The 21,765-nt window shown below is 43.1% G+C and overlaps 1 protein-coding gene and 1 long non-coding RNA gene across 7 annotated transcripts in view; one reads left to right on the top strand and one right to left on the bottom strand.

Moving 5' to 3' along the window:
• LOC122554640 (olfactomedin-like protein 2B) overlaps nt 1-21,765 on the top strand; it is an 81,965-nt gene that overhangs the window by 33,561 nt on the left and 26,639 nt on the right. For all 4 annotated transcript variants that reach the window (XM_043699980.2, XM_087990909.1, XM_043699978.2 and 1 more), the window contains 2 exons: nt 7,052-7,277; nt 20,377-21,687. In XM_043699980.2, coding sequence (XP_043555915.2) covers nt 7,052-7,277; nt 20,377-21,687 — 1,537 coding nt within the window. The remainder of the gene's footprint in view (nt 1-7,051; nt 7,278-20,376; nt 21,688-21,765) is intronic.
• LOC122554641 (uncharacterized) overlaps nt 1-21,765 on the bottom strand; it is a 111,973-nt gene that overhangs the window by 73,882 nt on the left and 16,326 nt on the right. For 2 of the 3 annotated variants that reach the window (XR_015758207.1, XR_015758205.1), the window contains exon 2: nt 9,360-9,525. This is a non-coding gene — a long non-coding RNA (uncharacterized LOC122554641). Of the gene's footprint in view, nt 1-9,359; nt 9,526-14,924; nt 14,988-21,765 lie in introns of all 3 variants that reach the window. The other variant, XR_006313048.2, reaches the window with a different exon arrangement.

The following is a 21,765-nucleotide window of genomic DNA, read 5'->3' as shown; positions in this document are numbered from 1 at the left end:
TGTGGCCACATTTGGGATCCATTAACAGCCCCAACTCCCATTTCTTGCCTCTGAGGTGAAAATTTAGCCCTCTTCTGCTAAAATGGAAGATAAAACCAACAATGGGAAGAAATATGGTAGTGATAAACTGCAAGGCAAAGGAGTGAAGGACACAATAAATTTTCGTGGAAGGGGCAAGAAATATTGCAGCTGAAACTCACAAAGAGTAAAATGGTCCATATTAAGTGTTAAGTGACTAGGTAAGGCAGTTATTTGTCATGACATTCCAACTGGAGTAGGTTTAAGAGACTAACAGCCTAATTTCCAGCCTATGGGAAAGATGTTTAAAGGAAACTCTTGAACAGGTTGGGAATGCATCCTTTTGCTTTGCTGTATTTCAGGGTTCAAATGTCCAACCTTTTCTTCCATTCATTCTCTGTTATGGCCATTAAGTGAGGCCTGGGGATTATTTGGCTCCCCAGTCTCCAGGTAACAGTATAAACTTTAAAGCAAACACTTTATTGCCTAACTATAGCTACTCTGTGAGCATGAAGACTCAACCATATGGTGTGAGATTAAATTTCTGTGCTTCTTGTCAAGTAGAGTTGGCAGCTTCCCCTTCTTGAAAAATGTGAGTGATCTATATAACAAAACACTGATAATTTTAGGCTGCGATTGCAAATAGCCAGATTTATGGAGTTCAGCTTCTTCTCTTGCCAAGGTGGGATTTGAACTTGGAACCACCAGGCTGCTAGTCCAGTACCACAATCACTAGGTTACTGTACCTACTTCTGCTTTCAGCGACTCCCATTTTTACTTGGAGTACCGCAGTGGTGGTAAATTACTTTTCCTCAGTTTCTCCTAAGCCTCACTGAGTCATCTCCCAACCTTCTGTGTTTAAGTTTCTCACCACCACATCCTTCCATCTAGACTTAAGACTTTTTGTTCTCCTTCTTCCCGGCTCCATCTGTCTCCTTACTACAAGACCTTACAATTTCACCACTTCTTTCAATGTCACTGAAATCCTCACTGACATCCTATGTACTAGTCCCCAATTTTGTCTTTTCTTGTCACTCTACACATCCATCTCAATACCTGCACTCCAATACTAGTCAGTTGTTGTTCCTCTCTTGTTGAATTGGTTGCTGTGCTATGTATTAAGGGCAGTTTCACCAGTGTTTTGTATATTCTTCCTTTCAGTTTCAGTGATACCTTTCCTGTGCACAACATCCAATTAGACAGAACCATTGAAAAGGCACAGAAAAAGACCATTCAGCCCACCTTGTCTGCATCACCTAAAAGAAATTGAGCTGCCCATTTTAATCCCACCTTCCAGCACTTGTCCGTGGCCTTGCAATTTGGTGCAGGTTCAGGAAGCTTTCAAGTGAATAAAGATTTTTTGCTTCAACCAAACTGGGCAACAAATTCCTTAAACCCACCTGTTTCTAGATGGAAAAGGTTTATTCCTCATATTGCCTCTAATTCAATGTCTAATCAATTTAATCTGTTCCCCTTGGTAAATTGACTCCTCTGCTAGAGGAATCAGGCCTTTCCGATTACTCCAAGAAGGCCCTTCATAATTTTGTACACTTTAATTAAGTCAGCCCCCAGCTTCCTCTGTTCTAAGGAAAACAATCCTCACCCATCAATCTTTGAGATTGCAAGGATGCAGAACCCTTGGAGAGAAAGAAAAATCGGCTCTTACTTCTTAAAACAATTCTTCCTATCAAAATGGATAATTCCACATTTTCCCACATTATACTCATCTGCAATATCCTTGCTCAGTCACTCAAACTATCTATCTTTTTTGTAGCTTCCTTATATCCTGTTCTCGGTTTTCTCCATACATTTGGGCCAACAGCAAATGTGACAACCATGCCTTCAGTTTCTTCATCTAAGTAGTTTATATAAAAATGTAAAGAGTTGAGGTCCCAGCACTGATCCGTGTGGTATACCACTTGTTACATCTTGTGAACCTGAGAAAGACCCGTTTATGCCTAATCTCTACTTCTTGCTACCCAGCTAAACTTCGACCCTAGACCATGAGCTTTTATTTCTGCAATTACGTTTGACGTGGCACCTTATCAAGTGCCTTCTTAAATCTAATTCCTCTTTAGCTAGAACATGTGTTACTTCCTCAAAGAATTCCAACAGACTGGAGAAATTATGTCCTTCCTGTAAAGTGGTGACCAGCTGTGGCCTAATGTGTTTTATACAATTGCAGGATTGCATCCCTGCTTTTGTATTCTGTACCTTGTTCAATGAGGGAAAGCATTCTGTTTCCTGACTACCTTATCTACCTGTCCTACCACCTTCCAAGGATTTGGAGACATATGCTCCAATATTGTCTTGCCTTGCTTAGCTTTCGGTCCCAAAATCCAATATCTCACACTTCTCTGTGCCACTTTTCTGTCCATTCAACTAAATAATTTTGTTAGGCAACAGCAATCAAGGGTTATCGGTGATAGATATGGAAGTAGAATTCAAAACTCAAACAGATCAGCGACTGACTTATGGATACGCGGACCAAGCTGAGAGGGCTGAAAAGTCTACTTCTATTCCAATTTCGTATGTCCATAAAAAACTGATATCATTCTGGAGTGAACAGCAATTTTCCTCAATTCAACTATATGGCTAGCTTTTGTGACATCTGCAATTTTCCTAATCGTGCCCCCAACATTTCATTTTAAGTCATTCGTCTGTATGGCAAACAGAAAGGGTCTCAACATTAAGGTCTGTGGAACAGCACCAGAAACCATGCTGCATTTGTAAAAATATATCAATCCCTACCCTTCAATCCTTGTCAATTTTGGATCCCTTTCATTCGACCAGTTATCATGTGGGACCTGTCAAATGCCTCAAACATCCATTTGAGTACCTTATTAATACTCCTTATTACTTTCTCAAAAAACTTTATTAAGTTAGTAAGACACAATCTTCTCTTTTCAAAATCATGCTGACTATTCCTGATGAATCTGTGCCCTACGAAGTGTCTCTCAGAATTGGTTCTAATAATTTTCCCACCACTAAGTCAGAATGATAAGCCTATAATAATTTGGCATATTCCTCACCCCTAAGTGCTCAGATTTCCAATCTTCTGGAGGATTGTCTGTACCCCATGCTGGGCACCTTCATTTGTGGGCAGCATGGTGACTCAGTGGTTAGCACTGCTGCCTCACAGCGCCAGGGATCCAGGTTCAGTTCCAGCCTTGGGTGATTGTCTGTGTGGAGTTTGCACATTCTCCCCATTTCTGTGTGGGTTTCCTCTGGGTGCTCCAGTTTCCTCCCACAGTCCAAAGATGTGCAGGTTAGGTGAATTGGCCATGCTAATAGTATTTAGGGGTGTGTAGTTTAGGTACATTAGTCAGGGGAAGTGTAAAGTAATAGGGTAGGGGAATGGATCTGGGTGAGTCCTCTTCGGAAGGTTGACGTGGGCTTATTGTGCCAAATGGCCTGTTTCCATACTGCAGGGATTCGATGATTTAGTGAGGATTGGAAAATGATCCTCAGAGAATCCATTATTTCCTCACTTATTATACTTATTCTAATTACTCCAATCAGAGTTAATCTAATCCTTAATTTGCAATCCCATGCAATCATATCTACTTATAACTCATCAAAGAAATGGTTGAGGAACTGAATAATTACTTTGCATCGGTTTTCACAGTGGAAGACATGAGTAATAGCCCAAAAATTCAAGAGTGTCATGGGGCAGAGCTGATATGGTGGCCATCACCAAGAAGAAGATGCTGGAAAACCTGAATGGTCTGAAGGTGGATAAATCACCTGGACCAGATGAGTCATCCCAGAATTCTAAAGGAGATAGCTGAAGAGATAGTGAAGGCGTTAGTGGTGATCTTTCAGGAATTAGTAGAGTCAGGGAGGGTCCCAGAGGACAGGTAAATGACTAACGTGACAATCCAGTTTAAAAAGGAGTATGGCAAAAGATGGAAAATTACAGGCTGATTAGCCTAAGCTCAGTCATGGATAAGATTTTGAAGTCCATTGTGAGGGATGAGATCTCTGAATACTTGGAAATGTGTGGTAAAATAGGGCAAAGTCAGCATAGTTTCTTTAAGGGGAGGTCATGTATGACAAATCTGCTAGAATTTTTTGAGGAAGTAACGAGCATGTTAGACTAAGGAGATCCAATGGGTATTTTCTACCTGGGCTTCAAGAAGGCCTTTGACAAGGTGTCACACAGGAGCCTGCTGAAGAAGATAATCGTCCATAGTGTAAGAGCCAAGTTGCTAGCATGGGTAGAAGCTTGGCTATCTGGCAGAAAACAGAGAGTGGGGATAAAAGGGTAAATGTTGTCCCCTTGTTCGAGAAGGGGAGTAGAGGCAACCAGAGATACACCAGTGAGCCTTATTTCGGTTGTGGGTAAAGTGTTGGAGGGTTATAAGAGATAGGATTTATAATCATCTAGAAAGGAATAAGTTGATTAGGGATAGTCAACATGGTTTTGTGAAGTGTAGGTCGTGCCTCACAAACCTTATTGAGCTGTTTAAGAAGGTGACCAAACAGGTGGATGAGAGTAAAGTGGTTGATGTTGTGTATATAGATTTCAGAAAGGCATTTGATAAGGTTCCCCATGGTAGGCTATTGTAGAAAATACGGAGGCATGGGATTGAGGGTGATTTGGCGGTTTGGATCAGAAATTGGCTAGCTGAAAAAAGACAGAGGGTGGTGGTTGATGGGAGATGTTCATCGTGAAGTTCAGTTACTCGCAGTGTACCGCAAGGAACTGTTTTGGGGCCACTGCTGTTTGTCAATTTTATAAATGACCTGAATGAAAGCGTAGGAGGTTGGGTTAGTATACTTGCAGATGTCACTAAAGTCAGTGGAGTTGTGGATAGTGATGAAGGATGTTGCAGATTACAGAGGGACATAGATAAGCTGCAGAGCTGGGCTGAGAGGTGGCAAATGGAGTTTAATGCAGAAAAGGTATGTTGCCTGGTATGGAGGGAAGGTCTTATGAGGAAAGACTGGGGACTTGAGGCTGTTTTCATTGAAGAGAAGAAGGTTGAAAGGTGCCTTAATTGAGATGTATAAGATAATCAGAGGGTTAGATAGGATGGACAGTGAGAGCCTTTTTCGTTGGATGGTGATGGCTAGCATGAGGGGACAGAGCTTTAAATTGAGGGGTGATAGATATAGGGCAGATGTCAGAGGTAGTTTCTTTACTCAGACAGTATAGGGGCATGGAATGCACCGCCAGCAACAGTAGTAGACTCACAAACTTTCAGGGCATTTAAATGATCATTGGATAAACATATGGATGAAAATGGAATCGTGTAGGTTAGATGGGCTTCAGAATTTTTTTGTATCTCAGTTTTACTCTTACTTTGTAACTGATCTTTTGTTCGAGACATCCCAAAGTGGAAACATGATCTCACCATCTCTGCTGTCAAATCTTCTCAGAATCTTATATGTTTCAATAAGATCACCTTTCATTCTTCAAAACTCTAATGAATAATAAAGACCTGAGCTGTTTGGTAAGTCAATCCCTTTACACCAGGGATCAGCTTTTGAAATTCCTTCAAAGCCAATGTTTTCTTTTTTAAATATGGGGATTAAAACTGTATGTGTGATCTCATAACACCCTGTACAGTTTTAGCAAGACTTTCCTAAACTGAGGGGTTGGTGAACTTAGTTGGCTGGACGTCTGGTTTGCAATGTAGAGTAGTGGCAACAGTGTGGGCACAATTCCTGCACCAGGTAAGGTTATTCTGAAGGACTTTGCTTCTCAATTTCTCCACTTACCTGACGCATGGTGACGCTTAGTATAAACGTCCACCAGTCACCTCTCTCCAATGAGAGACCAGTCCTATGGTCTGCTAGGACTATGATGATTTTACATTTACTTTTAAATTCCAAGCCCCTAGCAATTAAGGCCAAAATTCCACTTGAATTCTTAATTATTTGCCGCACCTGCGTGCTAATTTCTTGTGTTTCATGCACAAGAATACCCAAAGCCCTCTGTGCACAAGTCTCTTCATTTAAATAATAGTCTGCCTTTTAATTCTTCTTTCCAAAATGTGTGAACTTACACTTTCCGACATTAAACTCCATCTGCCAGGTTTTTTATCCACTCATTTTATTTGTAACCCCTTGCAGCTTCTTTATGTCCTCATCACAATATGTCCTCTCACCTATTTTTGTATGGTCAGCAAATTTGGATACATTACACTCTGCTCCCCACCCCAAGTCATTAAATCTCGATAGTAAATTATATTAGAAGACATTTTACAATGGCTGAAGGTACCTAGAAGCAGGGCTACTGCCCAGTATCACACCTGAAAAGGAGTCTTCTGCCTTAGCATCACTTTGCACCATTTCCCCAGTAAGTAAATGGGAGAACTTAGCCTTCAATTAGCACAGGATTACTTGATCGATCAGTGAACTGCATCGTGTTGCAGTGCCAAACCAAGCAGATATTTGACCTGTCCACATGGTTAAGTTTCCTTGATTGGGATAACTCAAATCTGTCAAACTATCCTTGAGGATAATCAGTGACTGATGGGAAAATTTGTCACAGTATCTCTTTTTAAATGACTCATGAATCAGCTATTTGAATGAGGTATCAGGTGACTGAAGGAGCTTATCCCTGTTAGAATCAGATGAGTGAGGAAAAAAACTTGGGGCAAAGAAATGCCAGACTGTCTGATCTTGGACAGCTTTCAGCAGCAACACAAGTGGTGTGGTGTGCTGTGGTTCAGCCAGTGAGTCTGAGTTGCTGAGGCAACATGCAGTTTTATACACATGTAAATTAATGCATTTATGGATTATTCGCAATCTGTTATGACATATGACTCCCAGAGTGGGAATTGCATCAAGAGACATTGGCTCCGAGGCAAATATGCTATCCTCTGTAAAAGACCTTCTTGTGAAACTGTTATTCATGATAAATTAACAAAACCATAGAATAAACATATTTTTTGTGGTATGCTGAGCTAACCAATTTAGAGTCAGTATTATAGACTGAATCTGCAGTGTGATTTGTTAATGCTGCTGCAAGCTCTTAACTGGGTCTTCAACCTAATGGCCTCCAATTCTGATTTGTTTAAAGGAGAGGCACATCCGATTGTTAGCTGAAATGTATGACAAAGAGCCTAGCCAGAAAAGACATAATAATAAAGACACCATATCACCTGCATTATCGCGCACAGAGAAGAAGCGGTTTGAGAGGAAACAGAAGCAGAAGCAGTCCCAAAGGCCAACTATTTTACGAACAACATACTACAAGGCAAAGCCTTCAGAGGAAGCAGGAGATGAAGAGATGGCAGAGGATGAGCGTAAGTGCATATGTTTGAGAACTAGATGAGAGTTTTTAAGTTAAGCATAATTGGCCGTAAAGCACGTTGAAAGATCTTGATATTGTTGAAGATGTAATATCAATACAAGTGTTTTCTGTAATACTTAATAATGGAGTGACAGATGTAGATGTCTTTGGTTCGGAACAGAGGAACATAAATATGCCGTTCAACCCATTGATCCTGCTCTGCCATTAATACAATCAGACTGATTGAACATTTCAATGCCCACCTGATCCCCATAGCCCTATACATTACTGGTTATCAAAAATCTATTAATTTCTCTTTAAACCTCATCACACCTGTGTTTAACATGGAGGAGCACTAATTCATAATAGATGGTAATCAGCAGGAGGTTTCTTTCCCTATGTTTGACCTGATGCCATGAGACTTCATGGTGTATGAAGCAACTATTGAGCACTCACAGAGCAACCCATTCCCAGGGCAACTGTACACCACTGTGTTGTATAGTACTCTAATCTGGAGCCATTGTGAGCCGCTGTATATCAGGCTCTGTCTTGTGACTCTGCACCTTCTCTAGACTAACAATCTGCTGCTCCCTTCCTTCTGTCTTTGCTCCAAGAGCAGAGAGTGTGACATCTGCTATTACAGCTTCACCAAACTCAGTGAACAACTTGAGGAAATAACACTGCCATAATTAGAAGTTGAAACATTGCACTGGTACAGTGTTGGATAAACTGCAGCAACTTTTACCTGATGTGTTAAAAAAAGGAAATTATTAAACTTCATCACCTTGATAAGCATAAAACTAAAACTGTATTAAATTTGCTGAAGACTGGCATCTGGCGACTTGAAAAGGAGGCCAGGATCTTCTTGGCGCATTGATCTTTAGTTTAGAAAAGGCATCATATGTCTGCACAGTCTAGGTGGGCTGAAAGGCCTGTTCATGTGCTGTATTCTTCTTTGTTTTTTGTTCTATAATCTTCATTGTACACTTTAGCAAAACAACAGTGCTAAATGGGACCAATTTAGCACAAATGTAGATACCTAAAACTGACTATTGACATCAACTGAATTATATTCAGTCACAGTTTGTAACTTCAGCATATCCCTGACACTACGGTTCAATGATGAATGCGAGTAAGCATGCTCGGAGCAGCACAAGCTATGCCTAAAAATGAGGTGCAGCCTTGCCATGCTAAACAGTGGAAAGAGCTTACAATAGAGCATAGCAAATTCCCAACCACCAGATCAGATCAAAGCTTTGCAGTCCTGCCACATCCAGTCATGAAACATAGTGGATAGTTAAGCTAACAGGAGGAGAAGGAGGCCTGCATATCAGTGCTAAGTCTGAAACATTTTCAACTATCTTTAAACAAATTGCCAAGATAATGCTGGTGTCCTCCTCAAGTCCCCAGACGCCAGTCTTCAGTTGATACACTCCAAAAAAAAATTCCAAGAAATTGCTGAAGACCATTAAAGGCAGTAGGCCCTAACAGCACGGTGGCTCAGTGGTTAGCACTGCTGTCTCACAGCGCGAGGGACCTGGATTCAATTCCTGCCTTGGGCAACTGTCTGTGTGGAGTTTGCATGTTCTCCCCGTGTCTGTGTGAGTTTCCTCCCACAGACCAAAGATGTACAGGTTAGATGAATTGGCTATGCTAAATTGCCCATAATATTAGGTGCATTAGTCAGGGGTGAATGTAGGGGAATGGGTCTGGGTGGGTTGCTGTTTGGAGGGTCGGTGTGGACTTGTTGGGCCGAAGGGCCTGTTTCCACACTGTAGTGAATCTAATATCTAAATAACATCCCAGGTGGAGTACTGAAGATATGTTTCTGAACAAAATGTGTCCTGAGCCAAACCATCTGCAAAGGCATCTACCCTGCAATGAAAGTTGTGAATTTTGAGCTGAAAGGAGGTCACTGCTTTTAATTAAATATTCCACATCTTCAATTAACCTTGGACACTGTTCCCCTTATGTTTAAAGAAACAAAACAAACATTTTTGAACTAAGTCTATAATTCTACTGAAGAGAAATTCTGTTCAACCTGTAACAGCTTTACTATTAATTTTGTAATCATGACACTTTATTTAGTTTTTACCTGATTTCAGTATGTGGGCAACATCAGCAAAGATGCATTTACAGTCCATCATGTGTTCCATAAGGTGCTAGTGGGCTGCATCTTCGAACTTCACAATTCACATATTGTTGATGCTCTGTGGTGCCTTTGGGCAGCGAATTTCAATGTCACAGGAATATGCAGCTGCCTAAAGATGAAACATGACTATGCATTATATAGAGTCATAGAGATGTACAGCACGGAAACAGACCCTTTGGTCCAACTTGTCCATGCCAATCAGATATCCCAACCCAATCTCGTCCCACCTGCCAACAACTGGCCCATATACCTCCAAACCCTTCCTATTCGTATACCCATCCAGATGCCTTTTAAATATTGCAGCCTCCACCATTACCTCTGGCATTTCATTCCATACACGTACCACCCTCTGTGTGAAAAAGTTGCCCCTTAGATCTCTTTTATATCTTTTCCCTCTCACCCTAAAACTATGCCCTCTAGTTCTGGACTCCCCCACCCCAGGGAAGAGACTTTGTCTATTTATCCTATTCATGCCCCTCATGATTTTATAAACCTCGATAAGGTCACCCCTCAGCCACGACATTTGTAGGAGGATTTTATGCTGAGGTCATAGCATTCAAATGTTGAATTAGGATTGAGAGGTTCACATAGTAGGAGCAATTAGGAATTAACAAGGCCTCAAGTGTGCCTGAATTCCTGAAAGGTTCACTGACTCCAAAGTTCTGCCTAGCAACTTTCTGAGATTGAACCAAACTGCTCACAGCCTTGGTGTCCTTTTGGCCTCATCCATCCTTGGTTCAGCCCATCCACTGCTGAAACCCTCTGTTACCTCTGGCGTCACCCATTCTGATCCTCTTCTGCCCAGCATCCCACCCACCATTGTCCGGAAACTTGATCACATCCAAAACTCTACTGCTCAGATCCTAAGTTTCATCCATCCATGACGCCGGTGGTTGCGGACCTAAAATAGTTCCTGGCTCGCAAAATCTCAATTTTCATCTGTTTATCTCTGTAATCTTTCTCTGCCCGACAACTACCTGAGGTGCCTGCACTCTTTCAGATCCCCAACTTTAATCAGAGCACCATTGTGGGCTATGGCTTCAGCAGCCTTGGCCCTTAGCCCTCAAATTTTCCCCTTTAACTTCTCTGCCACTTGCACTTTCTTGAAGATGGTTGTTAAACCAACCTCTTTCACTAAGCCTTCGGTCATCTATCTAAATATCTGTTAGATTTTGTTTGATAATGTGCTTCAGGAGTGTGTTTTTGGTTACTTTACTGCTTGAAAAGGCAGTATGTAACTATAAGTTGCTGTTGTGTATCCAGAGACAACTGTGGACGTATGTTCATGCGGTGCATTAAAATAAGTTTAGAACATTTTTAATAATCAAGGCAGCTAACATTGATGTGTCAAGACACTTCTGTTTTCTCCCCACACTAGTTGTGAGGCACCGGGCAATATTTAGTATATTTAGTGAATACATGCATTGCAACATAAATTTGCAAGATAATGAGATTAGATACTGCTAAAATGTACATGCACAAAATAAATTGGAAACTAGCATTGAAGTAGGCAAACACTAAGGGGTACATAACGTGCTGTCTGTCTGCATCTTAATGTTTTAGTGCTTTTTATTCATTCATTCATGGGAAGTGAGCACTGCTGACAAGGGCAGCGTTAATTGCTTATTCTTAATTGCCATCATGAATCACTGCATTTCATTTGATTAATGTGCCTGCATTTAGGGAGTTCAAAATTTTTACATAACGGAAGTGAAGGAATACAATGCAGTTCCAAGTCAGGATGGCCTTGAAGGGAAATTTTCAGATAGCGGTGTTTCCATTCTTCTGCTGCCTGTGGCTTTCTAGATGGCAAAGATTGAAGGCAGCTTCGTGCATTGCTGCAGTGCATCTTGTCAACACTGGTACAACTGAGCTTCAGCCATTCTTGCTCTCTGCTGACCGATATGACAGCATGACAATTCAGTAAAACGTGGCACAAGATCTCTAATGAACATGACAGCCTATTTGTTGGTTAACAAGTGAAGAGAGACGTGCAAAATGAGGAGACATGTTCATTATATTTGTTCCAAAAATTCTATGTAGTGAAATGGTGACATTGTTGGACAGGTGGCAGAGGGAGTGACTATGTAAAGGTGTGGGTCAGGTGCTGATCAAAGGACTGTATTGTCCTGTATCCTGTTGAGCTTTTTCAGATTTGTAGGGGCCTCACTCATTCAGCCAAGTGGAGAATATTCCATTGTGCCCTTGACTTCAACCTTTTGGTTCTGGGACTCAGGAAGTGTCAAAGAATTCCCAGTTTCTAGCCGACTTTTGTTGGTGAGGCGTTTGTATGGCTATAAGGTTTCTGGTCAATGCTAACCCTTATGATGTTAATGGGAGGAAATTCAGACATGGTAATCCTGTTGAATATCAGGGAAAGGTGCGAGCCTGTCTTGTTGGAGATCATCGTAACTTGAATTATGAGATGTGATCATACTTGCATTAATCAGGCCAAGCTTCAATATTGTCCAGGTGCATAATAATCAGGCATAATCAGATTCAACCCCAGTCTTCAAGTTTAGATCTGATACATGTGTCAATGGGCCCAGGCTGACGCCAAAGCAGTGGTATTGTGAACAGGAATACGATTGATGGCTGATATTCCACCAAGTGGCACACAATGGGTTAAAGCTCAGAGATTTAAAATAAAGCAGTTTGATAATACACATAGAAAAGAAATAGCTACATTTAAGTGGTGCTTTTCTTGCTATAACATGCTTTGCGGCCAGTAAAGTCCATTTGAAGGGTGATCACTATTGTTACAAGGCTGATGCAATAAATAACTTGGACACAATATGGTTGTATAAAGGGTAAATGAGGGAAGTTTCCAGCTCATCTGTTGTTTTCTGGATATGTTGGCTGAGGGATAAATTTTAGATAGATAAAGGTTGGATTTGCTTGCTTATCTTTAAATAGTGACGTGATCTTTATTCTGAATATGCAGGCAACACATTGCTTTAACACAAATTAAAAACGAAAAATTGCAAATGTTGGAGATCTTGTTAAATTGACCCATTTTGTGGGATGTGAGCGTTCCGGCTGGCCAACATTTATTGCCTGTCCCTAGTTGCCCTGGAGATGGTGGTGGTGGGTGAGCTGCCTACTTGAACTGCTGCAGTCCACCTGCTGTGGGTTGACCCACAATGCCATTCAGGAGGGAATACCAGGATTTTGATCCAGCAACAGTAAAGGAACAGCGATGCATTTCCAAGTCAGGATGGTGAGTGGCTTGGAGGGGAACTTGAAGGTGGTGGTGTTCCCATATATATGCTACCCCTGTCCTTCTAGATGGAAGTGGTTGTGGGTTTGGAAGGTGCTGTCTGAGGATATTTGGTGAATTTCTGCAGTGCATCTTGTAGATAGTACACACTGCTGTTACTGAGTATCGGTGGTGAGGGAGTGGATGCTTGTGGATGCAGTGCCAATCAAGTGTACTGCTTTTTCCTGGATGGTGTTAATCTCCTTGAGTGCTGTTGGAGCTGCAGCCATCCAGGCAAGTGGGGAGTACGCCATCACACTCCTGACTTGAGCCTTATAGATGATGGACAGGCTTTGGAGAGTCAGGAAGTGAGTTACTCGCCACAGTATTCCTAGCCTCTGACCAGCTCTTGTAGCCATTGCATATATTTGGTGAGTCCAGTTGAGTTTCTGATCAATGCTAACTCCCAGGATGTTGATAGTGGGCGAATCAGTGATGGTAACAACATTGAATGTCAAGGAGTTAGATTGTCTCATGGTGGTGATAGCCATAGCCTGGCATTTGTATGGCACGAATGTTACTTGTCACTGGTCAGTCCAAGCTGGATATTGTCCAGATCTTGTTGCATTTCGACAAGGACTGCTTCAGTGTCTGAGAAGTCGCAAATGGTGCAGAACATTGTGCAATCATTGGTGAATATCCTCATCTCCTACCTTATGATGGAGGGAAGGTCATTGATGAAGCAGCTGAACATAGAACAATACAGCGCAGAACAGGCTCTCCAGCCCATGATGTTGCGCCAACCTGTGAATTAATCTAAGTCCACGCCCTTACACTATCCCATCATTATCCATATGTTTATCCAAGGACTGTTTAAATGCCCCGAATGTGGCTGAGTTAACTACATTGGCAGGCAGGGCATTCCACGCCCTTACCACTCTCTGAGTAAAGAACCTGCCTCTGACATCTGCCTTAGATCTATTACCCCTCAATTTGCAGCTATGCCCATTCATAGAAGCTGATGTCACCATCCTGGAAAAAAGATTCTCACTGTCCACCCTTATCTAATCCTCTGATCATCTTGTATGTCTCTATTAAATCCCCTCTTAGTCTTCTTCTCTCAATGAGAACAGACCCAAGTCCCTCAACCTTTCTTCATAAGACCTTCCCTCCAGACCAGGCAACATCCTGGTAAATCTCCTCTGCACTTTTTCCAATGCTTCCTGTAATGGGTCGACCAGAACTGCAAACAATACTCCAAGTGAGGCCGCACTAGCGTTTGTACAGTTGCAGCATGATATCACGGCTCCAGAACTCAATCCCTCTACCAATAAAACCTAACACACCATATGCCTTGTTAACAGCACTGTCGACCTGGGTGGCAACTTTCAGGGATCTATGTACACGGACACCAAGATCCCTCTGCACATCCACACTACCAAGAATCTTTCCATTGACCCAGTATTCTGCGTTCCTGTTATTCTTCCCAAAGTGAATCACACATTTATCTGCAGTGAACTCCATTTGCCACCTCTCAGCCCAATTCTGCAGTTTATCCAAGTCCCCCTGCAACCTGCAACATTCTTACACACTGTCCACTACTCCACCGACTTTAGTGTCATCTGCAAACTTACTAACCCATCCACCTACGCCTGCATCCAAGTCATTTATAAAAATGACAAAGAGCAGTGGTCCCAAAACAGATCCTTGTGGCACACCCCTAGTAACTGGACTCCAGGCTGAATATTTTCCATCAACCACCACTTGCTGCCTTCTTACAGAAAGCCAGTTTCTAATCAAAACTGCTAAATCACCCTCAATCCCATGCCTCTGCATTTTCTCCAATAGCCTACCATATGGAACCTTATCAAATGCCTTACTGAAGTCCATGTACACCACGTCAACTGCCATATCTTCATCCACATGATTGGTCACCTTCTCAAAAAACTCTTGAGTATTGTGAGACACGACCTGCCCTTGACGAAACCATGTTTACGATCTCCAGTGCTTGCTAGATGACTATAAATCCTACCTCTTATAATCCTTTCCAAAACTTTTCCTACAACAGATGTAAGGCTCACCGGTCTATAATTACCTGGATCATCTCTACTGCCCTTCTTGAACAAGGGCACAACAATTGCCCTTGTCCTCCAATCCTCTGTAGGCAATGACGACTCAAAGATCAAGGCCAAAGACTCTGCCATCTCCTCCCTAACTTCCCAGAGAATCCTTGGATAAATCCCATCCGGCCCAGAGGACTTATCTACTTTCACACCTTCTAGAATTGATAACACCTCCTCCTTACCAACCTCAATCTTTTCTAGTCGAATAGTCCGTATTTCAGTCTTCTCTTCTACAATACTCTCCTTTTCCTGAGGGAAAATAGATGAGAAATATTCATTTAGCACTTCTCCAATCTCCACAGGATTCACACACAATTTCCCACTTCTGTCTTTGACTGGCCCTATTCGTACCCTAGTCATTCTTTTATTCCTCACATACCTATGGAAAGCTTTTGGGTTGTCCTTTATTCTACCTGCTAAAGACAGCTCACGTCCCCTCCTTGCTCTTATTAACTCTCTCTTTAATTCCTTCCTAGCTAATCTGTAACTCTCAATCACCTCATCTGCAACATCTCGTCTCAACTTCACGTGAGCCTCCCTCTTCTGCTTAACAAGAGATACAATTTTGTTAGTAAACTGCAGTTCCCTTACCATGTCACTTCCTCCCTGCCTGACAGAGGCATACCTATCAAGGACACGCAATATCTGTTCTGTAAATCAGCTCCACATTTTGATTGTCCACATCCCCATTTTGCCTGCCCCATTTCATGCCTCCTAAGTCTTGCCTAATCGCATGATAATTGCCCTTCCCCCATCTATAACTTTTGCCCTGTGGCACATACCTATCCCTTTCCATCGCTAAACTAAATGTAACCGAATTATGGTCACTCTCTCAAAAGTGCTCACCTACCACTAAATCAAACACTTGGCTGGTTCATTACCAAGTACTAGATCCAGTGTGGTCTCCCCTCTTGTCGGCCCTTTGACATACTGTGTTAGGAAAACCCTCCTGTACACACTGGACAAAACCTGATCCATTCGACGTACTAGAGTTATAGCATTTCTAATCCACGTTGGGGATGTTAAAGTCTCCCATAATGACCACCCTGTTCCTTTCACTCCCACCCAGAATCGTTTTGCCAATCCTCCCCTCCACATCCCTGGAACTCTGCAGAGAGCTATTAGAAATTCCCAGCAGTGTGACCTCTCCTGTCCTGTTTCTAACCTCAGCCCATACCACCTCAAAAGACGAGTCCTCATCAAAAGTTCTTTCAGCCACTGTTATACTGTCCTTGACTAACAGAATCACACCTCCCCCTCTTTTACCACCTTCCCTGATCTTAATGAAAGTTCTAAACCCTGGGACCTGCAACATCCATTCCTGACCCCCTCTATCCATGTCTCTGAAATGTCCACAACATCGAAATCCCAGGTACGTGTCCATGCTGCAAGCTCACCTACCTTATTCCGGATACTCCTGGCGTTGAAGTAGACACACTTCAAACCAGCTTGCAGTCTGTCAGCACAATCCTATGACCGTGAAATCCTGTCCATGTACTCCCTACTCACATCCTCCTGTGCACTGGAACTGCACCACAGATTCCAATCCCCCTGCTGAGCTAGTTTAAACCCACCTGAAAAGCACTAGCAAATTTACCACCCAGGATGTTAGTACCCCTCTGGTCCAAGTGAAGACCGTCCTATTTGTAGAGGTCCCACCTTCCCCAGAATGAGCCCCAATTATCCATATACCTGAAACCCTTCCTCCTGCATCATCCGTGCAGCCGCGTATTCCTCCCCCAGTTCCTCACCTTGCTATCACGTGGCACGGGTAACAAACCAGAGACAGCAACTAATAGAGCTAAAAGCAGCAAGGAGGGGACATGAAAGGTCCTTAGTAGATAGGATTAGGGAAAACCCTAAGGCTTTCTATAGGTATGTTAGGAATAAAAGAATGACTAGGGTAGGAATAGGTCCAGTCAAGGATAGTAGGGGGAAGTTGCGTGTGGAGGCGGAAGAGATTGGGGAGACACTGAATGAATACTTTTCTTCAGTATTCACTCAGGAACAGGGAATTGTTGTCGATGAGAATACTGAGGCACAAATAAGTAGAATGGATGGCTTTGAGGTATGTAGAGAAGAGGTGTTGGAAATCCTGGAAAAGGTGAAAATAGATAAGTCCCCTGGGCCTGATGGCATTTATCCTAGGATTCTCTGGGAAGCAAGGGAGGAGATTGCAGAGCCATTGGCCTTGATTTTTATGTCCTCTTTGTCTACAGGAGTAGTCCCAGAAGACTGGAGGATAGCAAATGTGGTTCCCTTGTTCAAAAAGGGGAGTAGGGATAGCCCTAATAACTATAGGCCGGTGAGTCTCACTTCTGTTGTGGGCAAAGTCTTAGAGAGAATTGTAAGGGATAGGATTTATGCACATCTGGATAGGAATAATGTGATCAAGGATAGTCAGCATGGTTTTGTGAAGGGCAGGTCGTGCCTCACAAACCTTATTGAATTCTTTGAAAAGGTGACGAAGGAGGTTGATGAGGGGAAAGCGGTAGATGTGGTATATATGGATTTTAGTAAGGCGTTTGATAAGGTTCCCCATGGTAGGCTACTGCAGAAAATACGGAGATATGGCATTGAGGGTGAGTTGGAGGTTTGGATTAGGAATTGGCTGGATGGAAGAAGACAGAGGGTAGTAGTTGATGGCAAAGTTTCTTCATGGAGTGCCGTCACTAGCGGTGTTCCGCAAGGATCTGTTTTGGGACCATTGCTGTTTGTCATTTTTATAAATGACCTGGAAGAGGGGTTAGAAGGTTGGGTGAGCAAGTTTGCGGATGATACGAAAGTCGGAGGAGTTGTTGATAGTGAGGAAGCATGTGGCAGGTTACAGCAGGATATAGAGAAGCTGCAGAGCTGGGCAGAAAGGTGGCAGATGGAATTCAATGTAGCTAAGTGCGAGGTGATTCACTTTGGGAAGAATAACAAAAAGATGGGGTACTGGGCTAATGGTCGGATACTTGGTAGTGTGGATGAGCAGAGGGATGTTGGTGTCCATGTACACAGATCTCTGAAAGTTGCCACCCAGGTAAATAGTGCGGTGAGGAAGGCATATGGCGTACTGGCTTTTATTGGTAGAGGAATTGAGTTCCGGAGTCCTGAGGTCATGATGCAGTTGTATAAGACTCTGGTACGGCCGCATCTGGAATATTGTGTGCAGTTTTGGTCGCCATACTATAGGAAGGATGTGGAGGCATTGGAACGGGTGCAGAGGAGGTTTACCAGGATGTTGCCTGGTATGGAAGGAAAATCGTATGAGGAAAGACTGAGGCACTTGGGGCTGTTTTCACTAGAGAAAAGAAGGTTTAGGGGTGACTTGATTGAGGTGTACAAGATGATTAGGGGGTTAGATAGGGTCGACAGTATGAACCTTTTCCCGCGTATTGAGTCGGGTATTACAAGGGGGCATAGCTTTAAATTAAGGGGGGGTAGATATAGGACAGATGTTAGGGGTAGGTTCTTCACTCAGCGAGTCGTTAGTTCATGGAATGCCCTGCCAGTAACAGTGGTGGACTCTCCCTCTTTATGGGCATTTAAGAGGGCATTGGATAGGTATATGGAGGATAGTGGGTTAGTGTAGTTTAGGTGGGCTTGGATCGGCGCAACATCGAGGGCCCAAGGGCCTGTACTGCGCTGTATTCTTCTATGTTCTATGTTCTATAACTCTGTTAATTTTAGCTCTCAGCTTCCACCCTACCTCCCTGAAATCATGCTTTACATCCCTATCCCTCTTTCTACCTATGTCATTGGTACCTAAGATTGCTGCGAAAGCTTCAGCCTTATCTTTTGCACTGATGTGTTGGGCTCTTCCGTCATTGAAGCTGGAGATAGTTGTGGAAGCACCTCCTCCTGTAAGCTGTTTAATCATCCACCACTCTTCACGACTGGATGTGGCAGGACCACAGAGGTTAGATCTGATCTGTTCATTGAGGGATCACTTAGCTTTGTCTATCACTTGCTGCTTATATTGTTTGGCATGCCAGTAGTCCTGTTTGGTGGTTTAACCGGGTATACCTGCTACTGCTCCTGGCATGCCCTTCAGCACTCTCCATTGAACTAGGGTTGATCCCCTGGCTTGATGGTAATAGCTGGGTGGGGGATATACCAGGCCATGAAGTTACAGATTGTGCTGGAGTACAATTCTCCTGCTGTTGATAGCCCACAGCGCCTCATGGATGCCCAGTCTTGAGTTACTAGATCTGACAGTGCCACACAAGACGATGGAGGTTATTCGTAATGTAAAGGCGGGACTTGGTCTCCACAAGGACAGTGCAGTGGTTGCTCTTATCGATACTGTCATCGACAGATGCAGCTGGCAAATTGTAAGGATGAGGTCAAGTATGTTTTTCCTTCTTGTTGTTTCCCTCACCATCTGATGCAGACCCAGTCTAGCAGCGATGTCCTTTAGGACCTCACCAGCTCGATCAGTACTGAGCCACTATTGGTGGTGGACATTCAAATACCCCACCTCGAGTACATATTGTGCCCATGCATCTGAGATAAAACAAATTGCTTGAAAAATTGAGCAGGTCTCGGAGCAGTTGTGGAGAGGGCAAGTGTTAACATTTGAGTCCAGTTACTTCTTTGGAACTGAAGAGAGGTATAAAAGTAATGGGTTTTATGCTATTGAGAAAGGGGTGGAGAAAGTTAAGAAGAAGGGCAGGACAGGGAAAGGTGAGGGGAGATTGAAGCTCAAAGGAGTCATAGATAAAAAGACAAAAGGGTTATAGAGGAAAAAAAAGACAGGGTATGTGCTCAATTGACTGAAAGCAAAATATTAAAATGGAGGACAGGGTTCACCATCTGAAGTTGTTGAACATAATATTTAGTCCAGAAGGTTGTAAAGTGCACCTGCACACAGTTCTGAAGAATAATATCAGATTTAAAACATCAACTCTGTTTCTCCCTCCACAGATGCTGCTAACCTGTTGAGTTTCTTCAACATTCTCTGTGTTTATTTTAGTGTAATCAATGTAGCTGTTGGTGTCTGTGGAGTTGTAATGGATCTTAGTAGATAGCCTATCCCAGGAGATGGGAGACGAAAAAGGCAAGAGCTAGAGATGGACAGAGGAAAGTGGAATTAAGGCTACAGTCAGATCAACCATGATTTCATTGAATACCTGAGAGGCTGAATGGCTTACTTGCACTCTTGTTTTTATGATCTTATGTCAGTACTTACATCATTGGAATGTTTAAGAAATTCAGTGTGACTAACCGGTGAAGCATTTTGAGAACTTTTGATTTTAATTGATGCAAGGATTTGCTTCATTTTGACTCCTTGCAACCAACACTTGTTTCTGGGAAATTGAATTTGAGGATTTGAAAAGACTCCATGTTCTGGAAATCTTCAAACCTGTACACAGTTCAATGTTATAACCTGTAGAAAATGCCCATAATCAAAGTCACTGTCATTTCGAACAGCTTTGAATCAGAGCCAACATAAGTCACATTGCAATCACCTTGAAGGGATTTGTGATTTCGAAAATACAATTTCTTACTGAATGTTGCGTTGAAATTAAAAGTAGGAAATACACACCATTAGTTTACCAAAGAGAGAGAATTAAGACAGATCACTGTCATAGGGAGGGTTTTCTATCAGCTCTTCAGTTCAATTTAACTGATTTTTTTTGTCTGTTAACAGAAGCCAGCTCTGCGAGTGGTGAAGACGCAACTCTACTATTTTTGGACGATCAACTCATTAAGCACATGGAACAAGTGATTAACATTTCTCAGGCACCAAATCCTGCAGTGGAACCAGTCACAAAGATCAATCCAGAGGCAGCAACAACATCAAGACAACAGATGAATCTCTCTGCTGCTGCTAGTCCTATTCCTATCATTGCTTTTGCAGGTCCTGATGTGACTGCTATCACTAGCAGTACTAACATGACCAACTCTTCTGCAACCATCCTAAGCAGACACACTGAAACACCCATCCAATCCAATACCACTAGCCCTACAAGTGCAACCAACACCACTACTTCTGACACATTTACCACCAAAACTCTTGCTTCTGGTCTCTCTATGCCCTCCACAGCAATCAGACCTTCCAACAACATTCCAAATTCCATCATGACGAATGCAAGTCATACCTTAACTGTACAACCTTCTGTCAACACCACAGTGTCCCTTCAACCACCCAGCTCTGCTCCTGTGTCTAGTGCAGACATCTCCACAATTCCTAGCAGCGAGGTTCCTATTGCCATTCCCATCATTTCCATTGTTGATCCTTCGAGTACTGCAGCCCCCATCAGCACTGCAACCACAACCTCGAGCCCCCCACCTACTTCAGCCATCACAACTGTTGCTGCTGCCCTCATTACTACAGCAGCCACTACAAGCACTGCACCTCCAACAACAGCTACAACTGTGAGCACCACACTCCGCTCTACTATGAGCACCACAGCCCCCACCACTACAAGCACCACAGCCCCCACTACAAGCACCACAGCCACCACCACTATGAGCACCACAGTCCCCACCACAACCACGAGCACCACAGCCTCCACCACCATGAGCACCACAGTCCCCACCACCACAAGCACCACAGTCCCCACTACCACAGTCCCCACCACAAGCACCACATTCCCCACCACAAGTACCACAGCCCCCACCACCATGAGCACCACAGTCCCTACTACCACAACAGCCACTATACCCACCACCGATGTTCCCACCACTGAGCCTCTGACTACTGCAGTCACCACCACAACCAATGTACCCACAACCACCAAACCCACAACAACCACTGTGCTTACCACAACCACCATACCCACCACATCTCCAATCACTACGATTGTTAGCACAACCACCACTCAAAGGGCAACCACAACGACGACTACACGTTCTCCAAAATCCAGAATAACTTCTTTTGCCAGAAGGAGGTCGCAGGTAGAGGTCACACGGAGGCAGCGTGTGAGCCACAAGCCAAATAATAGCTACAAAAGTTTTGGTAAGTGAATCGCCCATCAACATTGAATCTAGATTTTATGGCAGCAAAGACCACCCCAATTGAGAAATCTGCTGTACT

The sequence above is a fragment of the Chiloscyllium plagiosum genome, unplaced genomic scaffold (assembly GCF_037043375.1).
Source record: "Chiloscyllium plagiosum isolate Xiang-an unplaced genomic scaffold, Cpla_swu_hap1 HiC_scaffold_9, whole genome shotgun sequence".
NCBI lineage: Eukaryota > Metazoa > Chordata > Chondrichthyes > Orectolobiformes > Hemiscylliidae > Chiloscyllium > Chiloscyllium plagiosum.
Note: the sequence above shows the minus strand (reverse complement) of the source record. Positions and strands in the feature narration are given on the sequence as shown.